This window comes from Anopheles nili, chromosome 3 (genome assembly GCF_943737925.1).
Source record: "Anopheles nili chromosome 3, idAnoNiliSN_F5_01, whole genome shotgun sequence".
Classification (NCBI taxonomy): domain Eukaryota; kingdom Metazoa; phylum Arthropoda; class Insecta; order Diptera; family Culicidae; genus Anopheles; species Anopheles nili.
In genome coordinates, this window is record NC_071292.1 from 50,462,799 (window position 1) to 50,485,384 (window position 22,586).

Consider the following 22,586-nt stretch of genomic DNA (forward strand, 5'->3'; position numbering starts at 1 on the left):
CTAGCTGTTAACGGTAATGGTTAGAAAAATGCTTATGCCGGCTGCTCAATGCTTACGAGAAGTCCCACCTTCCGTCCGTCTTCCCCGTTTCTTTCCACTCGCAAAGGAACGCGTCGGTAACATATTAGACGCACGCGTTATTAACCTTGCTCGTGTTGCAGGATCGATGGCAACATTGCTATTTCAGTAAACACCTTACCAGAAAAAAATCCACACCTAGCCTAATCACACGCGCAACCCATCAACAGCCATCATTACTCATCATTTCCAGTCCCTCCTCATTCCGATACCGGCGAGCCAAACCCAGAAAGCACCCCACGCTAGGATATCCTGCTGCTATACTGATAACCACGTTGATTTAACACACTGCATACCGTTCCACGATGAAGAATAATGCTCAAAATGAATCCTATTTTTGATCAATCCGGAACCGCGAAACGTACGAGAAAATGATTTAGAAGCGCAAACGAAATACTCTCCGCAGGGATTAAACTGACAAGCACGATGAGCTTCCAACGGAATTGAGAGTTGATCGAGTTCGAGCTACACTATCAGGTTGAAGAATCATTTAAGTCAAACAGTCGGTTTTTTAAACTAACGATCTCAGTCGTAGCTATTGGACGATAAGGCATTACAATCAGATCATATATGTTTTCATTTGATAAAAAGCACATATTTGAATTCCCAATAGAAATTGTAACTAAAAATTGTTCGCTTAACATAAATTTAAAGCTTAATTGCATTTACTTCTCTCGATTAGCAGATTCCGTGCACCACTCAATCCCCAACACAGCGCAACAAGAACATCTCATATTTCTAGTTTTAAATTTTTGTATCTGTGATTAAAAGATAGAGATAGTTTAAATGTGATAAAGTGGTATAGCGCATATGTAATAATTCAAATAACAAGAAAAAATCAATTGAAAGGCATTCCCAATAACATGGATTAGCTCTACATGTATATATTGCTTGTAGAAGTTAAATAATTTTCACCCAAGTTTGCGAGATAGTTTTATTATACGCTTAGATGACGTTGATTTACTTCCATATAAACTAAATGTAGACACTGAGCTTTGGAACTTAAGCTTGCATTCAGTTGATTCAATGAAGTATATCTCGTAAGTTAAAGGATTCTTAAGCTTCGTGATAGAACTAACGAAATATAACAGTGAAACAATCGTACAAAAGCACCACGAGTATTACACCCTATAAAGAGTGTTTGTCTGCTAGATTTCAACAATAACATCTTTTAAAAATTTTCTTCAGTGAAACTCTCACCGTTTGTTAGAAGCGTGGCACTCGGGGTAACAGACGAGGATTTCTTTGACGAACTTTGCCTATCGCGTTGAAACGCGGATGGAGCTGGTTTTTGCATGTTGCGCAAACGCCTCCTAGGAGAAGATCCCGTATTACGATCCTTTGCGGATGATCCGGCACCAACATACTCAGACTGATAGCACTCGAAACTGAAGCCCTCCAAACTGCTGTTTATGGGAATGTACGATGTATCGGCAGAAATTTTGGTGAGTAACGACGCATCAAAATTGTGGTTTGGTCAGAACTTCAGATCTTTTATTGCCTGAGGTAGATCTGGCAACTTTATGTCCTTTATCTGTTGCGGGAGATTCATGCTCTTAACTGCACTGACGGCACGAGCTGGTGCGGCTGAAATTCCAGCTTCCTGCTTTTGAAGCTTGTTTTGCTCCTCGATTCGAGCAAGAATGTCGGACATGTTTGTTTGCAGCACCATTCCACCCATAACCAGCTCCGACAGGATATGGTGCACAGCATCGGCATGAAAAATAAGATCCAGCTCGCATACATTTTCGAAGCATTTGTCCAACGTTTCTACAAACACCTGTATCAAATCAAGTATTCCTAATTCGCTTTCGGACGAGTCGACGCAAAATACAAAATAAAGCGTTGCATAGTGCCGATATATGAGCTTGTAGTCCGATCCACCAATCAAGCTAAAACAGTTTCCCAAAAACAAATGATCAATCCCGTCCGATTTGTCGAGACGTTCCGATAACCATATGATATGATTTAAAACGTACCTGCCACCCTCCAGAAAATTGCACACGTTGTCATCTCGTTTCGACACCAGCTGAAATGTTTCTTTTATGATTTGTTGCTGCATGTCTTCATTCTGTAAAAAAAATGAAACCATATGTTAGTATGCATTATTTTGCTGTCAAACCTTATCGCTTACAAAATATTGATAGAACTTAGATAGCCGAGGTTTGCCATGATTGTTGAAAACTAGTATCGCTTTGATCATGACGAACTGGGATGTTGTGTATAGCAGCAAAATCTTTCTTAAACCAATATGCCAATCTTCACGTTTGCGTTATAGCACCAAATTCTACCGCTTGGTACGCAATATCTTCGCTCGCGGAACGCCTGTAGAATCTAACTTCCGTAGTCTCGTTACACTTATTGGTAAAATTGATTAACAATGTACCACAATGTAGAATTAATTAAATTTGGGTTTAAACACCTCAGACAGAAACTTCTTTTCGCACTACCGATCTGCAAGCGTTTGGACAATCCACCATATTTTGACAACAACATGGTAAACAGGTCAGACGTCATGTTATTACTGTATCTATGCTTCTACATTCAATATTTAAACATTTAACAATCAACGCAACCAAGGTAAATAAAAAATGGTAATTTACATGGACTAAATCAGTAAGGCACATTTAATTATTTATTGTTATATTGATCAAGGTTTAATACAACGCCGATAATCAATAATTCATCCCAAGCATAACTATTTCTTACTCCTAGGCTAACTGTACGCATGTTTTAGTTTTATTTATAATATCCAGTATTTTATGTTCATGGAAATAAGATAAAATGTAAAATTTAATGCTGTGGTGTTTGGGTTAGCAAAACAATTGTGAAATTTGATTTATGAGCATCTATTATCTGCTATTTGCTAACATTATAATCATAGAACATGGCACCTTAAACTCGCTTTCTGACAAATGTACCTGTTTACCATATGGTTGTCAAACTATCATAGGTTGTCGAAATGCTTGCACATTGTAAATGCTAAAAAGTGAAATTACGCTAAGCTCAAAGGGCAATAGTTTGTGACTGCATTTATGTTAGACGGAGGAGTTTCGGGTGCATGTAAAAATCAAACCTTACTGCTGCTACGACACTGTGCTGCCGTGTTATATCGCGGTTCAGAGGCTTTCAATGTGAATGAAGAGAGAAAAAGAAGAAGAAGAAGTGCTTCCGCGAGGGCAGTGTAACGTGCGCTAGTAATCTATTCGTTTAACCATTCGGTGGTACCTGCTTTTGGTTGAAACAATGTGAAAAGTGCGCAAGATGGTGCCTACTTCCCGTAACATATGAAGTATCGCACATCTGTTTAAAGTTTGATGCCGAAAAGTGTTACCAAAAGTTTGACTCGTCCACCCGTGTGTGCTGTCGGTTCATCCGTCCCTCCACCCCACATTCCCGGTATTCGTTAGTGCTGCGTCTCTTTACCGCTACGCACGGTTGCCTAGTGCTGTTTCGTTCACACAACCAGTGCTCTCTCACTGGCGGATCTTTCCCGCGCCGGACGTGTGCACCTCTGAGGATTTGGCGCTCATTCTATTCCTTTCTCTCTCGCTCTATTACCCTGGGTTGCTTCACCATTCATAGTCGTTGTGTGCGTGTGCGACGTGTGTACGGAGGTGTGTGTGTGCCGACAGTGTGGACTACGAAAACGAACAACGTAGGGGAACCGATGCAATCGTTTAGTTGTCGAAAGTTATTGTGAAAAAACGTGCTTCTCACAACTGGGCGAAGTAGATTCTTTGCGCTCTATTGTCCATGGACTGATAATTTTCCGTGGACACTTATTGTGAATTCTACCTGCCATGCCGGTGTAAGCAAATTCCGAGTCGCAACACTCCGGCAAAGAGCAACTGACATTTGTGAGGAAGATAGTCCTTGTAAACGAGGGACAACCGCTGACGTCGCACGTAAAGAAGCAGAAAAGTGTGGCAAACTTTCTTTACCGCGCATTCCCTTCCTGCTGGAATTGCGGCGCGCTTACAAGGGCATCATCAAATTGCTCTTACGCACTACGAAGGTGTCGAGTGTTAGTTAGTGGCATGGTGGTGGTGATGAGAAACTATGTTCCGTTGGCTCGGCGCGCTCCGTTGTGACAGGTGAAACCTGAAAAGCGAATCCTTTCGGTTGCCCATGTGGGGCCGTCCTTGCTGACACGCAGAGCCCTAGAGAAGGCAGTAAAAGAGTTTGCTTGGTCACATTGTCGTCGTCGGCGAGGGTGTGTGTTTGTTTTTGTGTTTGTTATTTTCGATCCTCTTCCGTTCGATTTGGACGGCAATGCCTATCCAAATGGTTTGCGATTCAACATCATCTCTGGTGAGTGCAGCATTACGGAATGCACTGCACCCAGGAACGGCGATGAATGGGCGGTCATCGGCGACATCGGGACTGAACTACAGCGCTGCGTCTTCTGGAAACTGTGTCACGACAAACGGTACCACCGCCGGCAGTAGTAGCGCTTTCAACAAAACAGATTCCAGCTCGCCGACCAGCAAACAGGCATTTCGGCGGACCCCGGTCGACATCGACTGTGACATTGACTTCGATAGCTTTGACGATGGGGATGACGATCAGAATGATCTGGTAAAATCCATCAGCCTTTCGTTGCGTCAGGGACAACAAATTAAGCCTATTAAGTACGAGGAAGTTGAGAGCTTTAGTGCCAGCTCGGACCAGCGAAAATTTAAACACATCGTCCTGAATACGACTACCGAAGTGCTGGATAACGGCATGCAGCATAGCGCTGGCTCATCATTATCTTACGGTGCAAGCTCCGGGTTCTTGATGCATGCATCTAAAACCTCAACTACGCCAATTACTTCGACAATGAACGGTGGAAGTGCTTTGAAGTTTTCCTCAACCACACAATCTTCCAACCTTAACAAGGTGTCTGTCAATGTGCTTCAGCAAAGTAAGTATAATATAACCTTTCTGCAATTTATGCTTCCCATTTCAACGATTCCCTTTGACCATCAACGTGGTGGGCAGTCGTGGAAGATTTCATAGAACAATATCCAGCATGAGTCACATGCGAGAGGCAAGTGTTCGTCTTGCCCATAGCGTTGAAGGGTTTCTTCTTTCATTACTGTCTCTGTCATCTCTGTGTCGTCTTTCATGTTTACGCAAATCGAACAAATAACTCAGCAATGTTATGCGTCCATCCCTTTGCCGCTTGATTTGTGTGGAAACGCTGTGCTCAGACAACCGTCAGACAAGTAGCGAAGTCGCGAACTTGGCAATCAAAACGATAGCAAATAGATGTAGGAAAAAAATCGATAATACTGCGCGCGGGATGCACGAAGGAAACTCACGTATCGAAATATCATGTGCGTGAAGAATTTTGACACTTCACTAGATGAAGTTTACCTCCGGAGGAGGAGCGGGTGGTGCAACATCATCTTTGTGAAGAAATCTCCACCAAGTGTGCTCCGTCGTGTGTTGGAAGTGTAAAAATGAGCATCTGCCCTGTCCGTGTTGCAACATTCATCCTCGGACAGTAGCGAGACAATCGGCGAATTCGTGTTGTGTACACGTCGTAGAGTGCAATTTTCTTCATTTCGCCCAAAAGTTTCCATAACCGAGTGCGCGCGCGCGTGCACACACACGATCGTCCTCGAGAAATTGATGTGCCCTTCTCATGGATGTAGGCCGCTTGCCTTATATACTGATAATGGAGCAACTGAGACTGCTATAGAACGTGCCCGATTATCTGACAAGCATTCGACACGTGCAGCGGACAGTGTATTTCTGGGGCTACGGCTGATAAATTCGCGTAGAGCTTCAACGCAGATTGAAGATCTACCAACTTTGTCCCCGAAGCGGCATTATCTGTATTGAATCAAACACCGGTTTGCCTGTCTGGCTTATTTTTTTTTGCTTCACACCATCATGACCCAAATACGACCCTAGCTAGTGCGCTAGCTCCGAACGCGCACCGGGCATGTAAAGGAGGGCTCCGTAGTGACGGAAATAAATCTAGCTACGGATTCTTCCTCACACATACATGATCGCTCGCCACGTTCCGGCGGATAGCGCCCGTCAGTTTGGCGCGTCGGGGCACAGTTTTGTGCTGCGGCACCTTACGATGGTGCCCATGCTGCGACCGGGATGCATTTTATGCGATTAGTAAAGCTGCAGTTTCGCTACTTTTGCCAGCTAGTTTTACGCTTGCTGATACCGTTGTGGAGTAGCCTGCGTACGACCGCGCGCCGCAAAACGATACGCCGCTGGCAACGGACGAACAGTATTCCTTTGTCGCAGATTATCGAAGGTAGGTGCATTCGTCCGGTTGGAGCATATCGGGCTGTGGAAACTTCTTGCGCGCCTGGAAACCTCGAATGATCTGATCCTAGAAGCCTGTGTGATGTGCAATGGATGCTGTGCAGTTTGCGTGTTATTGCTTGGTTTTAACGTGTTTATTTGTCGTATAAATTTACTTTTGCAACGTCTCCCGGCCCCGGAAAAAAGTTTTGTTGGTGATAATTCTATGCTATTTGTGGTCTGATGCATTGACATGGATAGCCTGGCAACGACGCTCAGTCGATTGCAGCTGCAGCAACGAAATGGCCCTGATAGTTGAGCATGGTTTGCCGGTGGGGCTGCTCTAGCGCTAACTAATTTGCTCCGTTTTTCCTTTCATCATCGCTTGCAGATGGCGTCCCAGCCACCACCAGCAGTGCTGCCGCTGGAAAGATGGATACCTCGACACTGCCAACACCGAAGCGAATACTCTTCCCGAGGGAGAATGTGCAAATCGGCTGGAAGACGACCGGCCGCAAGTGGCTGGTGGGCGCGGGTATGATGAACATGGGCAACACCTGCTATCTAAACTCGACCCTGCAAGCCTTGTTCCACGTGCCGGCCATTGTCAACTGGTTGCTCTCCGACGAGCAGCATCGAGCAAAATGCGACGATGGTGGTATGTAGCGTGTCCTGCTGCTGTAGTACGAAAGACTCTCCAATTGTCACTCATATTTGTCCCCGCTTTGTTTGATAGGTTCCGGTGGTAGCTGCATTATTTGCGCGATGGCGAAAACACTGCTCGAATCGCAGACCAACCAGAATGCCTTCAGGCCGTACCTAGTTTACTCAAAGTTGCGCCTCGTATGCAAGCACCTGGTGCCCGGGCGGCAGGAGGATGCTCACGAGTTTCTACGCTACCTCGTTGAAGCGATGGAGAAATCCTACCTCGGTCGCAGCAAGAACAGCAAAGAGCTCGACCAATACAGCAAGGAGACGACACCGCTGAACCAGATCCTGGGCGGCTATCTGCGCTCTGAGGTGAAGTGTTTGTCCTGCCAGCACGTGTCGACAACGTTTCAGCATTTTGAGGATTTGCTGCTCGATATCCGGAAAGCGGACTCTATCGACGAGGCGCTTGAGCTGTATTTTGCCAGGGAACGGCTTGAGGAGATGGGCTACAAGTGCGAGGCGTGTAAGCGCCGAGTGGCCGCTACCAAGCAATTTTCGCTCGAACGTGCCCCGTTCGTGTTGTGCGTGCAGCTGAAACGATTCTCCATGCTGGGCAGCAAGATTAACAAGCACATTGAGCAACGCTCCAAGCTTGACCTGAGCTCATATTCGTCTCCTGCCTTACGCTCGACTGGCGCGAAACTAGCCTACCGACTAACCTCCATGGTGACGCACTTGGGAAGCACACAGCACTGCGGTCACTATACTGCCATCGGTCACACGGATGCTGGTGGTTATTATGTGTTCGACGACAGCTCAGTACGTCCGATCGGCATCCAGAACGTTATGAGCACGAACGCGTATATTCTGTTCTACGAACTAGAGAGCGCAGCGGCCGGGACGGTTGGGCTGCCGAATGGTGCGTGTCGTGCGAAAGCCACTGTGTCGGTTGGACAACCGAGCAGCACAGCCACATTGGCATCGATGGGTTTAAGCAACGGCGGATCGCCAGTCGGATTCGGTGGCGGAATGAGCAGTGGCACTGGAAATGGTGGAAGCACGGGGGGAGGGAGTGGTGGCGGCACCCCCGGAAAAGCCATCAACTCATCACCCCTGCGGGTTGTGGCCAATGGCGTTGGTCATGGAAATGCTGGTGGACCTTTTCCGAGCAAGTTGGAACAGAAGCCTAGCTTTATTGGGCCAGTGCTGCCAAATTCAACGGCCGCCTCAGCGACAACTTCTTTGCCGGTCACGGGCACGATCGGCGGTAAGCCACACAACAATGGCGGCCACAACACGTTGCCGTCTGCCAATGTCACCTCATCGAGCGCCTGCAGAGAGTTGAACTTCTTTTCATCCCCATCGTCGACAACGTCCTCGCTCTCGAACAGCTCCTCGCTGTGTTCACCCGTGAAGCTGCCAGCGATCCATCCTACCAAGAATCATAAACTGCAAGAAGTTAACTCGCGGAGTACTACCGCTGTGAATGGAGTGCATAGCGAAAAATTGAAATCACTGTCGTCGTCTTTACCCATGTCGATGCCCAAACTGCAGCGCGGGTCTCCAAATAAGCCCGTGGAGAACACCAATGGCTTCAACGCGTCCGTTATCAGCCTGGTTCCGTATGATAGCGATGATACCAGCAGCACCAGTGAGGATGAGAGCAATCGGACCCCATCGACCAGCAAGATGCTCCCTCGCAAGTTCGCCAAGGATGACAAACATGTTAACGGGAATAAAGAAGCCGATGATGACGAAGAAGTCGAAGACGGACGAACCCATACGATCGCCTCCCGGTCGCCGAAAATGATTAAAACCAAGATAGGTCTGTGGAAAGTTTCCAAAAGCAGTTCGGCCGATCAACTTAGCTATCCTGAAAGTGGTTCCGGCTCGTCTTCCAAGTCGACATCGCCAGCTACCTCGGGGGGATCTTCTCCGACAAGTTCACCAGGACAACAGCAAACGAAACCGCAAGCTCAGCATAATGGAGTGAGCGCGTCACCTGCTACACCACTTATTAACGGTTATCGACATGCTCAAAACGGTAACGGTGGTGGTACGGGCGTAGGCACTACCAAACAAAGATCCTTTACGAACAGTTATCATCCGGTAAACGGAGGAAGCAACTTGTCATCGTCCTTCCTTGGCGAAGCAGCGAGTAATGGAGGAGCATCAACAACAGTACAAATATTGCAAAAATATTCGCAACGTGGTTACGGCGCTCCTGTGAAAACCTGGAACGGGCAGACCACAGCAATGGATCGCGAACTGGCGATAGATCGGCGCGAGGAACGAAAGCGACAAATCGAGGACGATCGCGAGACTGAGATGGATCGAGGAAGAACGAAGAAAACAAAAGCAGGTGGTGGCGGTGGGGCTGCGAATGGCACCAACCTATTCCAACAGTACCAGAACCATCCAATAGTCGGCGGAAAATGGATGGCCAATGGCGGTGGTGGCAATCGTAATGGTAACTACTTCCATAATCACCACCAAAACAATTACCGAGGAGGAGGAGGTGGTGGCAGTTATTACCAAGGAGGCAACGGACACAGATACCATGGTGGCGGAAGTGCTGGCAACGGTGGGTTTCGCAACGGTGCTAGACGGTTCGGAGGTCGAAACGGAGGCGGATACCACACCAAGGCGCATCACCATCATCAACGTAATGAATCAGGTAGTGGTATGGCTGGTAGTGGTGGCGGCAATGGCTTTTGCCATCGATAAAGGCAGTAATAAAGGCAAACAGGGCTGATTGACTAGGAAAAAGTAAAACAAAACAGTGTGAAGAAGAGAATATATTGCAAACACTCAGGATGGTTCTGGATGCCACCTAGTTGAGTGGAACGAGGAAGACGCGTGTCCTTGTTCTATATACTGTACGTGGTGTAAAAAAATGCAACTCAGTGAAGCGTTCCTCATTCTGGAATTTTTCATTGCAAAGGAAAAATGGCATTGGTTTTCTTTGTCAGAAAATAACAAACGAGAGAGGAATATGGGTGGTATTTTTGCCGATTATTTTTACCGCAGATTCTCGTTTCGATTATTGAGCCATGAAGCTTTTACTTTATGTAGATAGAAGCCAAGCAAATTGCAGCAGAAGTACTGATAGCGAAATGCTTCGGTATTTAAAATAAACGGTAGGAGGCTTAGGATATACTGTTTTGTTGCATTTTTGCTCTAGGGTTGCCTTGAGCTTGGCTAACATTATTTACTATTTGTTTTCCTCTTCCTATATCCCTTAATGAGAATAATATTTTTACTGAATATATTGTACATTAAATTGTCAATAGCTGTTCATTGGAAACTGGCGATAAAAACGTGTTTATTATTTGTTAATGCAACATGCTAGGTTTTCTTGGATTCGGATCATCAACCTGCCACAATTTGGATGTTCGATGTGTGATCGAAGAACTTGTTTAGCGCTCGTCTTTTTAATAAAGGGAAAATGCTTACACAAAATTGAAATAATTGTTTGCTACAGACGGAACAAAAAATAGCGTATCGCGTTATTCCGGGCGCATTTTCTGTGACGCAACTCTCAATTTGCAGATTTTTATAGCTAAAATATGACTTACGCACCAGGATAATACTAGCAAAACTCAATTAAAAATGAAACAAGGGAATTCAGAATAAGTACTGCCAGGTAGGAAGTTAACTATTTGGGATAGAACCACTATCAGATACCGTGAGTGACAAAATAAGCCGGAAGGTAATGAAGTCAATGCCGAGAAGTTTGGTATAAGAAAACACTAGCAATATTCTGTACATAAAGATGTCCCTTCTCTTTGCACGGGGAGCGCAAGAACGTAGAACGAATTTAAGGGACTTGTAATAGGATCTAAAAAATGCGCTGTAAATTCGAATGCTTTTCAAAGAAAGGTAATGAAATGCCTAGATGCCGGCGAAGAACATACCCAAAATTGATTAAAATCGAGGCTTTTTCGTTAAGAACAAAATGTACATTCAATTTCCTCCTTCAACCGGATAGAATTTAAAGGGTTGCTACCCGTAGCAAAATTGCATAACGCATGTATCGAAAGCGATGGAATCCGGATATTGATGGTCAAAAGAAAAACAAATCGTTAATAGTCTGGGTCCGAAAAAGAAACAACAAATAAGGCAAACAGTTTAGAATGTATGCAGTTAGAGAGCTAGTTTTCTTTATCATCCTTTTTAATCATGTCATAATGAATGCGTGAACCAGGATTCTATTGAAAAGATGCGATCATAGATATGCTGAGTACGTGTTTGGGAATTGTAGATATTTGGATGAGGTGATTAAATATGTGTATATCAGTAGTCACCGGCATTTAGCTCAGATTTGTTCACTCCAAATGAATATCCCTGTGTTTGTTATACTTCGTTGCTTTCCTATGTAGTTAGATAAGAATTTATATCAACAGACATACAATTTACATTAATGTTTTCTTACAAACTTTCGTTAATGTTTTTCTGAAAGGAAAAATATTAAACCCTCTAACCTTTAAAACAAATGCAAAAAAAAACAAATGGAAACACTTATTTCGTTGTTATTCAAATTGACTGGCAAAAGGTTCAAAGTTCCGCAGTATTCGGGACACAGCCGTTTACAGCAGCACCACTAGGAATACATAGCCTTGAGCTAGAGGAATATAAGTTATAGGAATCCTTCATTCATTCGCATCAATCTTACTTTCAGTACGTACCACAAGCAGTTTTTAGTGGTTATTCATTTGAGCGTACAAGACTTAAGCCATCAAACGCAGCCAGGATCGGTAAAATTCAACCATCTATAAACTACTTACCTTCTCATTTGCGTTTGTATGATCGTTTGAACGTAACATGTGCTGCATAACATGTAAATACTAAACTAAGACAAAATATTACAGCACTACGGTAGCGTTAATCAAAATACGATAATACGAATTAAATGGCGTTTGAGAAGAGTAAAAAAAGTGGAATAATAGAAACTTGATCTACTTTTATGATGCCCTTTCTAATAAATAAACACACGGGAATGCTAAAACTATAGACATTAAACTTCGAAAAAAAAATAAGTTAATAAAAGTACAGCCTTAAACTATTAAACTATTGAACAATATCTTGCAATGAATTTCATAAGTGCGTCGAATTTAGCCAGCCTCGCGATTAATTTGAACACTTTAATTGGATATTTGTTTTTTATTTGCAATCTATTCACCGATATATTGTTGATTTGGTCAAATGCTGCCTTTTACGATACGCAAACGTAAGAATGTACACAGTAAACAACTGATTAAATTAGCTTATATCCTCAACCATGGAAATCAGTTAAAGCTTACCCAACATGAAATTGTATGAAAATCACCCACTCTGCAGTCACTTCTTCAGTTCACCCGGTACGTTCTATTACCAAAGCCGTAATAATTTAAATTAAATTAAATAATCACAAGGAATGTCAGACATCTCCCTTCAGATGTAGCAAATTGAAACGAACGGATGGGAGATGAAAATTAAAAGTAAACCTTGTTCGTTAAAGACTAGATGTTGCATAAATGCAAATCTCTAGAAAAGTCAACAGATGAAGAAAGAATGCCTCGTAAAAGCAATAGTTGTTCATTGGTATGATTGAACTGTTGATATACGAAATGCACCAGCTGACGTCATCAGTGGTGCCCCATACCGGTCCGCTTAGAGAGCAATAACGAGGTGACGAAACGGGCAATCTTTTCGTACGCCATGAACATTAGGGCTGCTGTGAGGACTGTTTGCAGCAACTTCGCTTCCAACCCACGAAACAACCCGGACACGCCTTGACGCTTCAGGATGATAAGCAACATTTGTACTGTGTCAACATCAGGCGGCAGGTTGAGGCTCTGGTCACCGTTCCCGTGCCGTAACTTGGTTTGAACGAGCTGTAATGGATAGGTCAGTACGGTAGCAATCATCTTCGCGATAGCGCCAATACTGAAGAACGCGACCGCGGACGGAGTTTTGGAAGTTCCCCCTGCCGTGAGTCGGCGCTTAAGCGCCTCGTACACCATGAACTGCATGGCGGGATTTATGACCAGCATGAGCGATGGCATGGCACCGGCCCACAACCCTCGAACGCCTTCCGTCCTGGCGATGTACTGCAAGCCATCAAGCAAACCGTCGTATTGAACGTTGGAGTGAACTTCGCTGTGGCTGTTTCTGGACTTTTGGCCCAGTCCCTTCATCTTCAGTCGAGTGTTGACTACCCAAAAGGGTGTCGTCGACAGTACGTTGACAACACCAGCCAAAGAACCGAGCAGCAGATCGCCGAGCGCAGATTGTCCCATACTTCCTCCGGCTCGCAGTGCTTTCAGGCTGTGAAACGTGTAGAAGTAGACAAAATTGGAAATGCATAGACTCTCTAGCACCGGCACCAGCCCACGATACAACGTGTTGAAGCCCTCCTCATCGATCAGATTTCGCAGCACTCTCCACGTGCTCAGTGCTTTTCGGCGTTCGGGTGATTCCACTGAAAAGTAAAACGCGAAGTTAATGTGCTGAAACGCTTATCAAACCCTTTCCACGGTTTACACAGGGGAAAGCATGGATTTGTGATAAGAACAGCACCATTGATTTACAATCTTTTTGTTAATCCTTCGACACATAGATTTCAGTGAATTTCCTGTATCGAAGCCCAACAGGCGGTCAATATTTACGTAATGGAGTACGGTATAATGAAACACAGTGCTTCTAACTGTGTACTTACACTGTAAACGACTACGTACGGTGTCCAGTGGGTAGAAAGCTGACATAGCTATCACACTTCCCTGCAAAAACAAACATTTTTTACTGCGGGCAATCATGTCTTATGAATAATAATTCGAGTAGCGAATTCCTACCGCTGATCCAGATACAGCGTGCACCCATGACTGGTAGCTAAATACTTGTTTCAGCTTCGATTGTGACATGTTTTTTAAAGATTAGCACAACAGTTTTGAGCACTTTGCAGACCGTTTGTGGGACAATTCTCGTGAGGTTCTGCTTCTAGAATTACCCTCTCATAGCGAACTTCGTGTTGACCTTCTTCGGACGAAGTAATTGACAGAACTTGAGTGGCACCACAAAAAAACAGTGTGCTCCCCTTGCTCGTTTGCCTGTACCAACGCCCTAGAGTCGTTAGATTAGCCGTGCGAATTAATAGCAACCCCTCACCTTACAAAACCGTGTCGGATGAGATGTTTTTACAACTCATGTCAAAGAGTCATGTCAATTTTAGCAGGCATGCAGACTTGCTTAAAATGATTCGGAAATCAAAAATTCCGAATCAACCCAAAATGAAGTATTTTCAAAATATTACTTTGAGATTTCGCTTTCCAATAAAGTTGTGGAAGAGGCATTTATTTATATTATGAAAATATGTTTTACATTCCAAGTGTGTTAGAGAAACTGCTCGAAATAGAAATACGGCTTATAATTGGCTTAAACCAAATTTGACAGAATTCTAATGTGACAGTTCCCATCTTGTGGAGAAGTGTGATGTTTTCGTAAAGTATAGCTCAAGAAACTTGTGCATGCTACGCTATTTCCAACCACAACCGGGAGTGTTATACAATAAAGTACTACGTAAAACAGGCTAGGGAGCATGTGGAAAGTGCTGCACGAAGTGTGCCTGTTTGGCAGCCTGAGCAGATGTAAACGTACTACTTTTCATCTGGCCGGTAGTACATGTTCCCGTACGTTCAGTTCCAGTGGCTCATCCGACGGTGAACCATACATGAGTTATGGTAAGTTCGCTAAACATGCCTAATCCAGTGTCTTAAATTACCTTTAATGAATTCACGCTGTATCTATACATAACGACAGATAAAGATCCCGCACCAGCGTTCATTAGGGATGATGTTCAGAAGCTCCTGAAATCAATAACACGCCTGGAGTTGGATAAGGTTTTTCGCAAACGTTCGGTAAAAGATAATACAGTGCAGTATAAATTCATGACGGATGACCAGTTGCGTCAGGAGCTGTTGCAATCTCTAGCCCATGCACAGGAATTGCTTCAAATGCCACCAGTAGTGCAAGAAAAGAAGGACAACTGTAAGGTAATATCTAGAGATGGGGCATTGAAATCGCTTTCCTCGTCCAAAATGGTGTTCACCGATATTACTTACGGGTTAAAGAATAACCAGCGCTCAATTGTGGTGCGCCATCCCGACGGTACACTGCAAGAGGCTCCATACGAGGTGAGAAAACGTTTAAATCAGATCTACTTCCCACTCACCGGCCGTTCTATACACCTGCCGCCAATGTTTGAGAAAGAGCATTTGAGTCGTTTGCTTGAATCGGGAAAGTATGAGTTCGTTCTCGATCGGACGTGCGTACAATTTGAACCGTATGAGCGGGAATATCATCGCCTTACTGCAAGCGTATATCAGCATGTTAATGAGACTAGATCCTTCGATGCACTTCGTTCTACACGACATTTCGGTCCGTTTGTGTTCTTCCTCGCCTGGCATAAGTTAATCGATGATTTATTACTCGATATGATCAAACGAGATTACTTGCGTAATGGTGTTGAGCTGATGGCACTATTTTCGACGTTGCACGATGTTCCTCTGGATTCTGGGGTAAAACAAGTTCTCCTTCAACCCGAAATGCCTGCTCTATTTGAAACATCAGAAAAATCTATAGACGATCTTAAACAAGATGAACAATTTCTGGGTGCGATAGAGCAATTTGTGAACGAACATGGTATCAAAAAAGTACAACTTAACCTTGCAATACAGGCGTATCGAGAAATTGCAACTGAAAAACTGCAATTAGCACAAGGCATTCGAAGGATGCATGGAGACAGTTGAACAAAAAGCTTAAGCTGAAACGTATAGTGTATCTACGATAAATAAAACAGTAAAAAAACTACTTGCTTCTATAGAGCGTATTCATAGACAGTGCTAATCCATATTATATTGCAGAAATATTTTGCAATGCATTTTGCCTGTTTCGTTACACATATCATTACCCATTACAGAATTCTTTCTCATAATTGGGTAATTATCAAGTAATTTGGGAGCAAGGATTGTTCGGGGTCAATAACTTTACCAATATAGTACTTGCAGAGCTGGCGAACTGGGAACTCCGAGCTTTCTCTGTCCATTTTAATATGCCTATTTATATATACCTGACCATTTGTATGTATACCATTAGAAAACTCATTTTTTAAAGCCAATTTTTACAAATGTTTGGTATATATCATTCAGCTTACGGTACGAAACAAGAGTCTAGCATTCGGAGCCTAATTGTATTGTTCTGTAATTTGAATTTTTTCTCCAAAATCTTAGTTATTGACAATAACTAAGACGATAGGTAAAGATAGTCCATAAGTTCTATACACGACTTTGCTTGAGCAAATATAATCGTCATTTAAAAAACATGTGAATTAATGCCACGAACCACGTGCGTGCCATTTTATGTACCATGCTTTTTAAGATAAAAATTAAAACATAATTAGCAGCAGACTTCGAAAGATTTATGCAAAGGTTATAATGAACTTACAAAATATAACAAATTGATATAGCTTAACTTTAACTACTTTAGCGCAGTGATAATAGTTTGAACTGAGAAGCTCCAGACTAGCTGTAGGATGGTTCCCAAAAATATACAGAGTAGAATATAGTTCTTACTATCTTGTCAATATTATGTATTGTAACAATTCATTGAATAGGTTTTAAAAATGTGCCAATCTTTTATCTAAAATAAGATTTATTATTTTTGTATATTACGTTATGTAAATGTCCATAGAAGACACGCTGTAGCAAATATTATGACAATTTTATACAGGGTTGCGGTAAACTTCACGATAGCCATTTTTTATGGATTTTGCCTGAAGCCTACAGTAGATTTATTATTTGAGAAATTAAAATCAGCTATGTTGAATACAAAAGGAGTTTAATCCCAGCTCCGATTTGATTTGAATTTTATGCAAATCGATTGTTTTGAGCACAGTCATCAACCAAAATTATTAAGGATATTATGCTTCCGCCCGGATCAGCTCGAATGGACGAAAAATAAACAGATCTGCTCGATCTGCTTTTGGCAACACGATTGATGGAGTTTCGTGGTAGCAAAAAATAAGAAGAACAAAAAGAAGCGCAGGAGCAGAAAGTGTCAAGAAATTGTAACAAAAGCGAATAGCCGAAAGTTAATTTAGTTATTTATAACACGAATGAAAAAATATAAGTGAAAAGAATGTAAACGTCAGCGCGGCGGTGAAATATTTTGCGAGTGAAAAAGGTTTTACGTCCCGGAAGGCTCGCGGCAAGCGCTCGAGATGGATGCACCACCACCGATCGATGTTTACGATGTCATCAATCAAAAGGAATGCGGAATATGTCTCACGCGCCGTACGGAACAGATCTGCTTTGATATGTTCATGCCGCGAGAGGAAGACCCCAAAGAGATGCCGTATTTGATTTGGAAGCATGTCGACTTGCAGTTCCCGCAGGAAACGGGCAAACATTTCATTTGCCGCGACTGCTCAAACGCTCTATACGAATTTAACCGATTCTACTTGATGGTTCATAATGTCCACCAAGAGCGAGCAGCGACTAATGCCGACACGGTCCAACCGAAACTGGAACAAGTGGGCGCAGAGCAAGAAGCGGATGGCGTGAATGAGAACGGCGTTCACAATACGGACAATGGCCCGGCTAAAGAAGAATCGCCGACGGACGGTGGGGAAATGCAACCCGTTGAATGGCCTGGTACGAATGATGTAGGCGAAGCAAATGGTATATCGGGGCCTGTTCCTATCGGTGAGAGTGAAGGTGTAGATGGCCAAGGGTTGCCGCAGCAACCGGTCACTTATACGGCGCCGAATGAGTCGGAGCCTGAGAGCAGTCGAGTTAAAGTCGCCGTCGGAACTCCTAGCCGGAAGCGGAAAAATCAAGAAATGGACGATGAAATTATCGACTTTTACAAGCTTGTATGTGACGTGTGTGAGGACCGTACTGAGTACGGCACGATGAAGGACCTTAATCAACACATGAAACAAGCTCATGGCGAAGAGTCGGGGCGGGTGTGTTGCCCGCAATGTGGGAAAAAATTCCGCACCAGAGTGAAGCTGCTGGAGCACAAAAATTTACATGTGCGCCAGGAGATGTCGGAAGACGATGTGGAAAAGGTGCAGTCGGAGCAAATGGATAAGGACATTTTGGAGTTTTACAAGCGCATCACCTGCGAGATTTGCGACACTGGCGTTGCTGCAGACCCACAATCCACCATACTGTACGCGACTGTAAAGGAATTAAACCATCACATGCGATTGGTTCATGGGCAGCAGGCGGGAAGCGTAAAGTGTCCGTTGTGCGAGAAGAAAATTCGCACCAGACCTAAACTGTTGGAGCATAAGCGCATGCATCAACCCAACGCTCTTTTGGAAGAGGACTCCGGGAAGTCCGGCACAGCCGGTGTCGAAACCGGGCCAGAACTGACGGAAGAGCAGAAACAGACGCTAGATAGAGAAATTTTCGATTTCTATAAACCGATCATTTGCGAAATCTGCGATCCGGAAAAGGTAGCCACGGGTGAGCCGAGTGGAGAGCCCAACGAGGAGAATTATCGCTCGCTAAAGCAATTGAACCAGCATATGCGTACGGCGCACGGTCTCGAATCGGGCACAATAAAATGCCAGTTGTGTGCAAAAAAGTTTCGCTCGCGCGTGAAGCTGGTTGAACACAAGGACATGCACCAGAACCCGGAGCGTTTTCGGTGTGGCGTGTGTCAGGAGGTGCATCAAAACTTAGAAGAACACATGCAGAACAAACACCAGGAATGGGAGTTCGCTTGCGAGGAGTGCGGCAAACGGTTTCCATTTAAGAACAGACTCACTGCCCATATGGCTAAGGTTCACATGAAGAAGGACATTATATGCGAGGAGTGTAACAAACCGTAAGTACACGAGAAAGAGGATCATTAAAATGACTGGGGAACTAATTTTTCTTTCTTTTCTGTTTCATTTCATACGCAGATTTACAAAGTTCAGCATCGAAAAGCATAAAAAGACGGTCCACGGCGCTATGTTTGTCTGTGAGAACTGTCCGAAAACGTTTAAGACGCGCGTTTCACTCGAGCGGCACATGGAAGCCCATAATGGTGAGCAGCCGGGTTCTGCCACTGTTAGCTGCACGCTATGCAATTCAGTGCTGAAGGATGAATACAATCTAAAGGCTCACATGAAGCGGATCCATGCCGAGCAGACTCCGGCGACATGCAGCACGTGCGGAAAAACATTTAAATCTAAGCACAGTCTCAATACGCACGTTGCAAACGTGTGTAATACCCGACAGTTTTCATGCACGCTCTGTGGCAAACAATTCAAAAAGCGGACAAAATTGAAACAACACATGACGATTCACGCAAGAAGCGCCGATTAGGAAGTGCGGCGTTGTTCCTGCGGCGGTAAACGAATAATATAATAATATTATTGTGTAGCATAGGTGTACCTTAGGGGTTACTACATTATTAGAGTGGTCGTAGATAAACAGGACCCCTCTTTCCCTCTCTCCCCATTTTCCTGTACATCCATCCCCTAATAGATAGGGGTCGCGCAGGGCTAGTTGTTCGGATCGTGAAAATCGGATGCTAGATATGAAACAAGAAACTAAAGTGTTTGAAAAGCTAAAGCTGAATCTCCAGAAGACGTTAAATGTGCTGATGGAACCGTAATGGAGGAAAAAGATTATCGAATAAAATATTTTTTGTTTTAGCGGCTTAATTCGTTGTTGGTTAATTGTTTTGTCTTTCCCTATTCCGACAATCGACGAAAAATGTCGCCTGTACATCGACTTACCCAGTGGCGAAAATCATGCCTGTCGGTTTGACAGCTGCCACTGCAATGGTGAGGAGGAAAAAAGAAGGAAAAAACTATTGTCTTCATCATAAACAACAATTCGACAACAAAGTCCGACGCATCGGTCGCGAAAGAATTGATAAAAACGGAATTTCAAGTGTAATTTAGCAGCATAGCAGTAGTTAAAGATCATCAGTGAGCCGGGCGGTACGGTATCATAGCAACTGGTGGACGAAAATCGTGAGATACTCGTATTGCTGCAGCAGTTTTCGCCGACCGTACCAGTCTCGATGGACTTGATAAAAATAGAGTGCAATTCATTGACCATACCTTCGTTGTACGCATAGAATGAGCTTATAAAGATACAGCCTAGCAGGAATGCATCGTGTGCCTTAACGTAACGTGCTGGAAGGAAAAAATCACTCAAAACGAATGGTGGGCAGCAATTCCTTTATCTCCAACGCCATCAGCACCACCAGTGTGCCCAATGGTATTAGCGGTCGCAGTAACAGCAACAGCAGCATCGCCGGCACTAGCACCGTCGTCGTGCAAAACGGCACTAGTCCAGGTAGCAAAACCGTAATCGATGCGAATTCGGTCAATACCGCTTCACTGGCATTTGCAACCAGCAATAATGTGGTGAGCACTGCGAAAGGGAGTTATCTTCGGCAGCAGCAGGGCAGCACTTCCGGTGTCATTACTCCTGCGATCGGCAACACGAGCATTTTGGTGTCTCCGGGGGTGACCAATCGAATAGTTCCGATTTCAAACCACAAATCCATCACAAGCGGAATGATCAATCACAGCTCATTGATGTTTGCTACGGCTAATCATCAACAGCAGCTGTCGGTCCTTTCGAACGCATCTCCAGTAGGCGAGGGATCAGTTGAGAGGAAGCCGTTGTCAGCCAACATCAAAAGCACTTGCAACGATACTACCACGGCGTCCACTACCGTCTCTAGCATCGTGGCCAGTACCAACGACAAGAATATTACCACCGGCACCGCCGCCACCACCACAACCATCTCCACCCACGCTCCATCCACCGAGCCCGACCCAGCGGGTACCACGGAGCTACCATTGGAAACCAAAGATGCGATCCTGGAGAGCGAACCACAGGAAGAAGAACCGGAGATCGACATCGTTATCAACAATGTCGTCTGTTCGTTCAGTGTACGCTGTCATTTGAATCTACACGAAATAGCACGTAACGCGAACAATGTGGAGTTCCGGCGAGAGAACGGTATGGTAACGATGAAGATACGCCGCCCGTACACCACCGCCTCAATTTGGTCATCCGGTAAAATAACGTGCACCGGTGCTACATCGGAGCATCAGGTAGGCTGCCTTTGTTGCGCTTTTGATTTTGTACCGTAGTAAAAAAAAACAAATTAATGTAACAAATTCTTTTCGTATCTCTTCGTACAGGCAAAAATAGCAGCACGACGCTACTCCCGTTGCCTTCAGAAATTAGGTTTTAATGTTAGATTTAGGAATTTTCGTATCGTGAATGTGCTCGGCACTTGCAGCATGCCGTGGGGAATTATGATTGTAAACTTCTCGGAGAAGTACAAAAAGGAAGCCAGTTACGAACCAGAACTACATCCAGGCGTGACGTATAAGTTGCAAACCCCGAAAGCTACTCTGAAAATATTCTCAACCGGAAGCATTACCGTCACTGGTAAGAATATTAGAAATAATATGTGATATTTTTTAAATTATGGACCATAAGAACCAGCCGACCAGGAGACCATAAGAGCGCATAATTCTTGCTCTCTGGAATATTAATCTCCTCTAGGTAGCAATCTTAGCACGTTTTTTTCATACCCATTTTTTATTATCTAACTAGATTAGACAACTAACATAAAATAATGAAACTATTTTCAATTTTGTTAATTAGACCATTGAATATTAATGTATTTGTTATTTTGTGTTTGTCCCCAATGCGTCGTACCTTATGCTAGCGGCAAGTGTGGCCTTCGTGCAAGCAGCAATTGAGCAAATATTCCCACTGGTGTACGAGTTTCGTAAAAAACGTAACCCAACGGAAAAGCTGGAAGTAGTCAAGCAACCGCAATCATTCGATACCTACGACGTCGACCACTTGATAGAAGAAGACTGCGAAGGTGCAATTGCGGAGGCTGAAGGGCTAGGGTACTGGAATGGAACGTCTGGCGCATCGCAACCCGAGGAACAGGTGGACGATCTCGAGACGTTCGGTGATGATGAGGACGTCTGTACTCGTAACAACACCAAAGCAATACATAAAATCAATAGTATTAGGCAAAACGGTAAGAAGCGTCGCATGCGCCAGTTTCGTCCATCTGGACGAGCTATAAACGACGGAGACAGCATGTCTGACGATGAATTGTGTGTTAGCGACATCGATTAGGGATAGCGCAATAGAAGGTACAGGAGCACGCCTACAATCTGGAGGAACCGGTGCGATCTTATTGATACGACTCTTGATCAGCATCTGTTCTATCAGACCTAACTACTCACGCTCACACATCTAAGGTAGACCTTCTTCTCGCCGACTTTTCGACCTTATCGTCAGATGTTTTTCAGTATTACTGTAGGGCATAGATTGTGCCAACGCCCACAGTCAAATATACTTGAAAAATATTTACTAGCGACGAACGTTACTAAGTGATGAAGGAATAGTGTGGTAATCAACCATGAAAATCCTACGAACGAAAGAGCTGCTAGCAAAACAGCTACAAAAGCAAATGCGATTGACTGTAATTGTCCTCTAGGAGAACAAATCGTATCAAGAGCGGACAAATGGCAAGGAAATTAACCAGCGCGAACACCTATCAGGTCG

At 44.1% G+C, this 22,586-nt stretch overlaps 6 protein-coding genes across 6 annotated transcripts; 4 read left to right on the forward strand and 2 right to left on the reverse strand.

The window, feature by feature from the left end:
• Positions 1-1,037: 1,037 nt before the first annotated feature.
• Positions 1,038-2,281, reverse strand: LOC128725374 (AP-3 complex subunit sigma-2). Its single transcript, XM_053819115.1, has 3 exons — positions 2,213-2,281; positions 2,058-2,149; positions 1,038-1,970 (listed from the first exon to the last, which is right to left on the reverse strand). Exons 1-3 carry the CDS (start codon positions 2,279-2,281, stop codon positions 1,556-1,558), a joined length of 576 nt encoding a protein of 191 aa, XP_053675090.1. The 3' UTR covers positions 1,038-1,555.
• Positions 2,282-4,353: 2,072 nt separating this feature from the next.
• LOC128723273 (ubiquitin carboxyl-terminal hydrolase 36) lies at positions 4,354-10,292 on the forward strand. Its single transcript, XM_053816994.1, has 3 exons — positions 4,354-4,987; positions 6,728-6,994; positions 7,073-10,292. Exons 1-3 carry the CDS (start codon positions 4,354-4,356, stop codon positions 9,712-9,714), a joined length of 3,543 nt encoding a protein of 1,180 aa, XP_053672969.1. The 3' UTR covers positions 9,715-10,292.
• A 1,891-nt stretch (positions 10,293-12,183) lies between these two features.
• Positions 12,184-13,889, reverse strand: LOC128724610 (peroxisomal membrane protein PMP34). The gene is made up of 3 exons (XM_053818332.1): positions 13,821-13,889; positions 13,688-13,748; positions 12,184-13,450 (listed from the first exon to the last, which is right to left on the reverse strand). Exons 1-3 carry the CDS (start codon positions 13,887-13,889, stop codon positions 12,615-12,617), a joined length of 966 nt encoding a protein of 321 aa, XP_053674307.1. The 3' UTR covers positions 12,184-12,614.
• Positions 13,890-14,563: 674 nt separating this feature from the next.
• LOC128724543 (28S ribosomal protein S22, mitochondrial) lies at positions 14,564-15,773 on the forward strand. The gene is made up of 2 exons (XM_053818267.1): positions 14,564-14,705; positions 14,785-15,773. Exons 1-2 carry the CDS (start codon positions 14,564-14,566, stop codon positions 15,771-15,773), a joined length of 1,131 nt encoding a protein of 376 aa, XP_053674242.1.
• A 1,469-nt stretch (positions 15,774-17,242) lies between these two features.
• On the forward strand, positions 17,243-19,683 carry LOC128724544 (zinc finger protein 721-like). Its single transcript, XM_053818268.1, has 2 exons — positions 17,243-18,861; positions 18,941-19,683. The coding sequence occupies exons 1-2, from the start codon at positions 17,243-17,245 to the stop codon at positions 19,344-19,346; spliced, it is 2,025 nt and encodes a 674-aa protein (XP_053674243.1). The 3' UTR covers positions 19,347-19,683.
• A 511-nt stretch (positions 19,684-20,194) lies between these two features.
• LOC128723538 (TATA-box-binding protein) lies at positions 20,195-22,305 on the forward strand. The gene is made up of 3 exons (XM_053817292.1): positions 20,195-21,100; positions 21,191-21,443; positions 21,727-22,305. The coding sequence occupies exons 1-3, from the start codon at positions 20,195-20,197 to the stop codon at positions 22,152-22,154; spliced, it is 1,587 nt and encodes a 528-aa protein (XP_053673267.1). The 3' UTR covers positions 22,155-22,305.
• Positions 22,306-22,586: the final 281 nt, after the last annotated feature.